Source organism: Alligator sinensis, unplaced genomic scaffold, assembly GCF_000455745.1.
Source record: "Alligator sinensis unplaced genomic scaffold, ASM45574v1 scaffold1227_1, whole genome shotgun sequence".
NCBI lineage: Eukaryota > Metazoa > Chordata > Crocodylia > Alligatoridae > Alligator > Alligator sinensis.
In genome coordinates this window covers 20,949-30,468 of record NW_005842618.1, presented here as the reverse complement: position 1 = coordinate 30,468, position 9,520 = coordinate 20,949, and the positions used below count along the sequence as shown (strand labels likewise).

Sequence of the window (9,520 nt, the reverse complement as noted above, 5' to 3'; positions counted from 1 at the left end):
GGGAAAGAGCAAATGGATCCTCTGGCATCACTTGCTTTCTTGCCTCTTACTTTGATGTCCCATTGATCTGAATGAATGACACTTTCATGCCCCATTAAATCAGGGCTGAAAAAGACTACATGATTCCTGGCAAATGCCGCATGGCTACAAAATCAAAGATGCCTCTAATGCATATTTATTGGGGAGCCAGTTGGAAACTTATTTGAACCGTTGATATGGGTCGTGATATATACCTAAAATGGAGCAACACTGAATATTAGCATATCCCTGGGTTCAATTCTCTGTTATACTAGACCCTTTTACATCACTTTGGCAGCAAAAAGGGGCAGAAACAGCCACCTGTGCAAGGCTGCAAAAGGGAACTATATACTGTTACCAGTAAATGAAAATTTGAAGGTAGGGGCAGGAGCCTACGCATGGCTAAAGCTCAATGAACTCTGGTCCATCTCCATTTCCCAAGACCCGAAGAGGGCCACAGAAGCAGACCTTAAGTTGAACCATCTCACTCATATGCACAACATGGACATGCTCACACAGATTGAGAGGCAGGCACAATAAAGCCCATTCAATCAGAACAGCTTCTATTGTTATCCAGGGGATGATATAACAAGTGGTGGAAAAGGATTTTCCACCGAGTCCAAAATCGTAATGACCCGGATGAATGAAGAATAACATTAAATATATGAAGACAGACATTTTTATAAATGCTTCTTCCCAGGTAGAAGATAACTGCTTTATAAAAGCAACCATTCAAGAGCAAAATAGAAGATTGAGGGAGAGAGAGAGAAATATGACTGGTTTTATGCTGAACAGCTTGGTCTATGTCAGGCCATATTAATCATGTCAGGAAATTTCAGAATAAAATAAAGTTTTGTTACTATATGTGTTTGTGTCTGCTAGAAGAGTCTGCTATGGGATCCATTGATCATTCATTTTTATTTTTGCCCCACAGCTGTAAATCTAGTCTTCTGTGCAGCAAGTGAGATTAGAATGTTTATTGACTCTTTCAGTAACAGAAAGAGGATATCGTCTCATTTACTGCTCAGAAATCCTGCGGTAGAAAAATATCGTAGAATCAAAGTAAGCGTTCTTAAAGCACAGAGAGACGTTAGGTTAGCAAGTGACAATCTAAAAATAGTTAGACCGGCCCCCTAATTTAAATTGACCCACTTTGCTATGTAGTGTATATACATCAGCTGACTTCCAGAAGGCAATAATACCATGTCATTCTCGAGAAACCTCTCTCCATCACCAGCTCTACAAATAGCTAGTCTGGCACTGATTAGGCAAGTAGTGATCTGTAATTCGGAATTAAATCTATGCCCAACCCAGCTGCCTATTTTGTTCCTCTGCTGCAATGACTCAGACACCTGGGCCCTAGCAGACATTCAAATAAAAGCACGATAACCCCAACAATCATGTCTCCTGCTTCCTATACGCCCTTGACTCCGACGCAGTCCCAAGTCTGGGAGTGCCTATCAGCTGCTGACTGGGAGCACAGATCAGCTGATAGGCCTGGCCACACAGCCAATGTACGGGCACAATGGGAACCGGCCACAACATCACTGCATGTATGTTGGAGTTTTATCATGCCATTAATTGAATGAACATGTGGCCAGGTAGCTACTTAAGACATGATTAACTATTAATCACATCTTAAGTGTAATGTCTGTCAGGGGCCTCTCAAATGAGAGTAATCTGGGACAAGGGCTGTTTGCTTTATTCCAAGCTAAGCAATGTAGGATGTAATTACAGAGCTCTTCTTCCAGCTTCCATTCTCCGACAGACATCTCACACAAGCTGAAAGCAGGAGGTGCCAGCCTTCCCTTTTGCCCAATATGAGAGCTAGTGACATCAAGGTACCAGCTATTTTCTACAGCTTACTCAATACCAAGCACCTGTATTAAGAGCATCCCCTTCAATAGAGTCATTCTAGATTTATTGTCCCACAAGCCTTTCCCCCCACCTCGAGCACAAACATACTCTGCAAAATTAAACTAGGGGGGAATAAAAACCAACAAGCAGAAATTCACCTCATTTTTATGCATCTGCTTATTTCTATTGACAAAACAAAGGACAGTCCTCCATAGCTTGAAATTCTCTCCTCTCGTCATATGCCTCATAAGATTCAATTGCTTTAAATATTCAGGGGTGAAATTAGGTTCCCATTAAGGGCAGACTTCAATAATTGTCTGGAAAACATCAGTCCATAAATAACCTTATTTTCTCAATGATTCATTTTATTGATATTTTAGAAGACATTAACCTTATTATATTTGGCTCAGCTTGCAATCGTTTCTTCAAACAATCATATACTGTGCACCCAACTTCTGCATTCATTAATTGCGTACTAGAAACAAGAGGTGGGTGGACAGAGAAGTAGGCTAGGTGCTAAACAAAAGAAATATGCAGGATATGGATAGAAAGTTCTGATGCTTTTTTATCACAATCTTCAATAAGGCACAGGGGAAGTCAATCTTTGATGTCCTATAGGTTTAAAATCAGGATCTCACATTGTTCTTTGTCCTTAAGGGAACAAATGAAAAATGTTGATAACAGAACACAACAGACTCTGATGATTATCAGTTTATTTAGAAATGGATCTGTTCGTCCAACCATCCAAGAATTTGGATTTGTTTCTGTATATTTTGATTATATCAGTTGGGACTGGAAGTCTCACAAAAAGATCTGCCAAAGTTACCAGTACTACTGGATATGGAGTGAATTTGAAGTCTGCTACCACATTTCCCTATACCGCTAAAAAGAGGAAGAACAGTTGTTCATAAAATACTGTACTTCCAAAGTTTCTAGAATCTAGGGGAAACACATAGGCACACAACCACATGGGTTCTGGTATACTGAAACTCAATTAATTCTTACTCTCTCTCAAGCCAATAACTCATTCCTAACCTCAATTTTAGAATTTATTACAAATGAACTTTGTTCATCATCATCTTTGGGAATCCCTCACAGTTAGTTGAGGATAATGATCTTCTTATCTGTGTGTCCAAAGATGGCTGATGAGGCCTATCCAGGATCAGACTCTACTGCAGCTTGGACATGTCTTTCCGTGTGGGGTGGGTGATGCTTGATTTGGTCCAGGACGTGCTGTTTCTGCCACTCCCACTTTTCCATCTCCTGTTGTTGTCATGAGGTTTCAAAGTACTAAGATCCTTGCAGCAGACTCTTCCTCCATTTGGAGCAGTCCTGGGTGATAATCTCTCACAAATTGACATCAATGTTGCACATTTGTAAGTTGGCCTTGAGGATGTCCTTGATGAACTTTGTCTGCCCTCCTCTTGAGCATATGCCTTGGCTGAGCTGGGAGAATAAACCTTGCTGCAGGAGTCTTGAGTCAGACATCCAGATTACATGGCCAGCTCAGCAAAGTTGATGTCAGATGATCATCACCTCAATACTTGTGGTGTTTGCTTGCAGGAGGACACTAATGTTGGTGCATCTGTCTTCGCACTGGATTTGGAGGATCTTCCATACGCAGCACTGATGCTACTTCTCCAACAACTTTAGATGTCTCCTGCATGCTGTCCACATCTCAGCTCTGTACAGTAAGGTGGGGATCAAAACTGCTTGATAAACCATGAGCTTGGTTTCAGATCTGATGTCACAACCTTTGAACACCCATTTCCTCAAGTGTCTGGAGGCTGCACTTGCATGTTTCAGGTGATGTTGGATTTCTTTGATGTCAGCCTTCTGCAAGAGATAGATTCTGAGGTATGGGAAATACTCAATGTTCTTGAGTCTCACCATGAATCTTAATTAAAGAGCTGAGGACTGCTCATTAAGAGCTTGTTGATGATGAACCTTAGACTTCTAAATGTTAAACATCAGTCCCATTTCCTTGTATGCCTCAGTAAAGACATCAATGATTACCTGAAGGTCTGTTTTTGAGTGAGCACAAACTACAGCATCATCAATGTACTAGAGCTCAATGACTGATGTTGGGCTGGTCTTGGTTTTGGCTCAGAGTTGACAGAGATTATGCTAGATAGGAAACATGTGAAAGCTTGGGACAGTGGCTCTTGCACAAAAATGCAAGACAAGGGCTGGGGCAAAACTGGGTTGTGGTAACAAGACTGCCACAAGAAAAATCAAACTAATTGCTTGCAACCCGTTAGGCATCAAGACCGTGAAGCCTGAGGTACCCAACACCACACCTGTGCCATAAAATAATAAAAGCGATGGTTCAAATTGTTGGCAGAGACCTGACACGCTCATCACATGTATATCTCCCAGCTAAGGAAGCCAGCGAAAAAGGCTGAGCCAGTGAAGGCAAGGAGGAAACTACATATACATTTCAAATGAACTAGTAACTAAAGACGACAAATGACTAAATATGGATCTCAAGCAAAACCTGTAAAAAATGCATTGGTTACAGGAAAAATGTCCTGTACGTGATTATTCTCACATTTCTCAAAACAGGCATCCAGTGTCTAAGGTGTTACAAATGTCTCAATCATTCAATGCATGTCTGGAGTTTTGTAAATAGACCATCACCAGTACAAACTATTGCAAATTTGCCCCATTGATAAACAAACACCCAAAGACAGGTCCGGTAACCAGTGCCTCTAAACATCCTGTTAGACCAGTCCAGGCCCAACACGTGTAACTGACCATTAATTGTAGTGGCTGCAAGAAACACAAGCCTTTACACATAGACAAATCCAAAAACAGGAACCAGGCAATTTAACAACTGTAATATGATGGTCACCCTTTTCCTCCCTGTTTTGTTCAGACTTCAATGGGTCATCTATCAAGGAAAAATGCTTTGAAGCTATACAGTTAAACAGTATATAGGAAGACAGAACTGTCAGTAAGGTGTGCAGTCCAGGGAAGAGCAAGAAGCCATCCTGCCACCCATAAGCAAAGGATCCACACTGTGGGGCTGTACAAGAACTGCTTCCTGCCTGTACTGGGTAAAGATCTATTTGCAGCTAAGATAATCCAAAGACTAATAGCTCATTTTATTTTGGGAAAGTGTCTTTTTCTGTCATTTCGTTTTGTAACTTGTTGATGGCTATTAAAAGAAACCTTTTTGCTATTCATTAACCCAGTGTTGTGTCAATTCTTAGAGCAGTAGGTTTAAAAACCCATTTTTAAGTGCAACAGTTGAACAGTTTGGTAGTTTAGCTCCACTCCAACTGGAAGCTTGTTGGTGGTCAGATGTAGCATTGCGGTAAGGAATACCGAGAAGAGCGTTGAAGTGATGACGCAGCCTTGCTTAGCTCTCATCTTAACCTCAAAGGGATCCATGATCGATCCATAACTGAGAACTACCACTTGCATACCATCATGGAACAGACAGAAAATGGTGACAAATTTCGGTGGGCATCTGTACTTCATAAGGCTCCTCTGTTACTCTTCTCGGCTGACAGAGTTGAAAGCTTTCATGAGGTCAAAGATGGCCATGTAGAGAGACTTATGTTGTTCCTGGCATTTCTCCTGCAGCTGGCGAGCTACGAAGATCATGTCAGTTGTACCGCTTGATGCCCTAAACCAACACTGAGATTCTGGGAGGAGCTCTTCAGAAAGTGGAAGGAGATGGTTCAGAAGGGTTCTCACAATAATCTCTGACTTAGTGGACAGCAAGGTGATCCCTCTGTAGTTTCCACAATCAGACTTGTCTCCTTTCTTGAAAGTTGTCACAATCAGAGGGTCCCTGAGGTCATCTGGGATTTCCTCATCATTCCAGATCTTTACAATGAGAGCATCAAGCTGTGATGTGAGCTCCTCTTTTCTGTGTTTGAAGATTTCAGTAGGGATTCCCATGTGCTCCAGGTACCTTGTTATTTTTCATCTGCTTGAGGGCTTTCCTGACCTCATCAACGGTTGGAGGGATTCTGATATCAGCTCTGACTAGACGTTGCAAAGTTGAGAACACTCTTGCCAACAGCAACAACAAAGCCAACATGGCTTTGTTGCTGGAAGGTCTTGCCTGACCAACCTTGTCTCCTTCTATGACCAGGTGACGTATTGCCTGGACAAGGAAGATGAGGTTGATGTCATATATACATCCACAGATGCATCACGGGCAGGTCCAAGGAAGTGATCCTTCCCCTCTATGCAACATTGGTCAGGCCGCAGTTGGAGTACTACGTCCAGTTCTGGGCGCCACACTTCAGGAGGGATGTGGATAGCACTGAGAGGGTCCAGAGGAGGGCCACCCGCATGATCCGGGGGTATCAGGGCAGGCCCTACGAGGAGAGGCTACGGGACCTGAACCTGTTCAGCCTTCACAAGAGACGGCTGAGAGGTGATCTGGTAGCCGTCTATAAACTTACTAGGGGAGGACCAGCGAGGAATGGGAGAGGTCCTGTTTCCCCGAGCACTACCTGGAGTAACTAGGAATAACAGCCACAAGGTGACTGAGAGTAGGTTCAGGCTAGACATTAGGAGGCACTACTTCACAGTCAGGGCAGCTAGGATCTGGAGCCAACTTCCAAGGGAAGTGGTGCTGGCTCCTACCCTGGGGGTCTTCAAAAGGAGACTAGATAATCATCTAGCTGGGGTCATATGATCTCAGCATTCACTCCTGGCCATGGCAGGGGGTCAGACTTGATGATCTGCTCAGGTGCCTTCCAACCCTAACAACTATGAAACTATATCTGGATTTCAAGGAATCCATTTAATTGGTCTCCCATGACGTCCTCGCAGTTAAGATGGGGAACTGCAGCCTCAACCATCTCACAGTCTGATGGCTGAGGAACTGGCTCCGGGGTCGGATCCAAAGAGTACTAGTTGATGGGAGCAAATCAATGTGGCACAAGGTGACCAACGGAGTCCCTCAGGGCTCAGGACTCGGGTCAGTACTCTTCGACATCTTCATTAATGATCTGGATTTGAGTGTCAGATATGGACTGGCAAAGTTTGCGGACAACACTAAACTATGGGGGAAGGCAGTCACACTGGAAGACAGGCTGGGGATACAGGCTGACCTGGATATGCTCGCAAGGTGGATGGACTAAAAGCTGATGGCATTCAATATAGAGCAGTGCAGGGTGCTCCACCTTGGGAGAAAAAAACAACATCATACTCATAGGCTTGGCAGACTCACTAGCACCATGACCAAAAGAGACTTGGGGGTCTTGACTGACTACAAGATGAACATGAGCCACCGATGCGATGCTGTGGCTGGCAAAGCAAACCAAACACTGGCATGCATCCACCGATGCATCTCAAGCAAAACCAGGGATGTAATCTTCCAGCTTTACTTGGCCTTAGTGAGGCCGCAGCGAGAGTACTGCATCCAGTTTTGGGTCCCACACTTCAGGAGGGATGTGGATAAGCTTGACAGAGTCCAAAGAAGAGCCACCCGTATGATCAAAGGCCAAGAGAGCAAGCCATATGAGGAGAGGCTAAGGGACATTCAGCCTGGAGAAGAGAAAGCTCAAGGGTGACTTGGTGGCAGCCTATAAGTATATAAGATGGGCACATCAGGATCTGGGAGAACAGTTGTTCACCAGGGCTCCCTTAGGGATAACTAGGTCTAAAGGCCACAAACTTCTGGAAAGCTGGTTTAGACTGGACATAAGGAAAAACTTCCTTACAGTCCGAGTGTCCAGGGTCTGGAACAGACTCCCCCTAGAGGTGGTGAAAGCACCTATTCTGGATTCATTCAAAAGGCATTTGGATGTTTATCTTGCTGGGATCACTTGACCCCAGCAGGCTTCCTGCCTATGGCAGGGGGGCTAGACTCGATCTTGCAATGTCCCTTCCAGCCCCTAATGTCTATAAAGTTTATGAACAGCAGCATCTCAATTGAGAAGGTCTTTAAAATGCTCCTTCCAACAGGCATTGATGGCTCCCCTTTCCTTGATCAGGTCTCCTCCATCCTTAGGTTTCAAGGGGGTTGGTCCCTGAGTGCTTGGACCATAGTTGGTTTTGGTGGCACTGAAAAAACCACACATATCATGGATGGCAGTGAAATGGGACCAGTGGCAGCATCAATCTTCCCTGGCGCTGGCTGTGCCCAGCACTGGTTTCAGGCGGCAGCCTCCTGTCATCTGGCACACAGATCTAAGGTGCAGAGATTTCTGGGCCCCATCTCCTTTAAACTTGGCAGGCTTCATGCCCTACCATTCCTGCAATTTTCATCCGAATCAGGCAAGAATGTCAAAGTTTTACACATTTTCATGACTCCCCATTATAGCCTATGGACGAAATGTCGAAATAGCGAAGCAGTTTCAACGAAACAAAACAGAACACTGCTTCGAAATGAAACAAAAGTCAAAACAAAACACTGTCCCTTCAAAATGGTGAAATGGAAGTTGAAATGAAATGGTGCAGTTTCGCGCAGCCCTAGTGAACAGTTGTTCACTAAGCCCCTGATATAGCAGTAAGCTGCTACCAAGTCCCCTCTCAGACTTCTCTTTTTTAGGCTAAAGGAGTACCAGTCCCTCAGCCTTTCCTCATATGGCTTGCTGTGCAAGTCTCTGATCATACGGGTGGGCCTTCTCTGGACTCTCTCAAACTTTACCTGTCCTTATTGAAGTGCGGTGCCCAGAACTGGATGCTGTACTCCACCTCCAGTCTCACCAATCCTGAGTAAAGCAGAAGAATCACCTCCTTGGTTTTGCTTGAGATGCATCGATTGATGCATGCCAGAGTATTATTTGGCCTGCATAAACCAAACAGAGGGAGAAAAGGGGGGCAGCTCACACTTGGGCTGGTGGGAAGAGCCCCCCACCGAGTGGGATTACTGTTCATACCAGAATTTAAAAAGGCATTTTCTTTAAATTCAGCTAATACTCAACAGAGACCTACACGCAGCCTAACATGAGGGAGCTCCTGTCACCCTCTCCCTTTTTCCCCCCAGTCTAAGGCTTGACTGCCTCTTCTCAATTCAAAATCCTTCCTCATATTCTTTGTGAGTGTAGAGGTCAACTATCTGACACAAAACTGGAAGCTTATTACAAAGCTTGCAGTTACCAGTACTCCAGGCACATGATGCTCTTTGGCAGTCATGAATCAAGTGTCTTTGCTTTGTCTTGCTAATTACCTGAGCCCAGAGCCAAATCAGTCACCAGCCTTGCAAGGGAAACACAAGTCAGCCTGCAAGGAAATGAGAGTTGTGTGTCCTGAGCCACTCCTCAGGAACAGCTGCCAATTAGACAAATTACAATGTAGGCTTCTGCTTCTTGGATATGGCCCACAGATTAAGGGAACTAAGTTGGCACTTCTGATCTGCCAGCTGGCCCCAAAGGTGACAGGATGAGCACCGGTCCTCATGAGCAAATGGCTTCAAATTAAAAATATTCTTTCCAAAACAAATGAAGACAAGGTGTGGAAGTGAACTAAAAGGTGAACCACCCAACTGCAGGGTCAGCATAAGCAACTGCTTGGAGGTTACCGTTTCCATACTCCATGGTCCTACATTGATTCAGGAACTCTGGGTGCATCTACACGTGCAAATAATGCGCATGAATAAACTCCAGAAACATTATCTTCTGGAGTTTATTTGTGCGCAGCACATGGAGCCCAGTGAGAGCAGTGTAGGCTGGAA

General features: G+C 44.3%; 1 protein-coding gene across 1 annotated transcript in view; it reads right to left on the bottom strand.

Annotated features, from left to right (window-relative positions):
* GALNT17 (polypeptide N-acetylgalactosaminyltransferase 17) overlaps positions 1-5,787 on the bottom strand; it is a 217,277-nt gene extending 211,490 nt beyond the window's left edge. The window contains exon 1 of the mRNA XM_025215025.1: positions 5,639-5,787. Within this exon, the coding sequence (XP_025070810.1) occupies positions 5,639-5,787 (149 nt within the window). The remainder of the gene's footprint in view (positions 1-5,638) is intronic.
* Between the last annotated feature and the right edge of the window lie 3,733 nt (positions 5,788-9,520).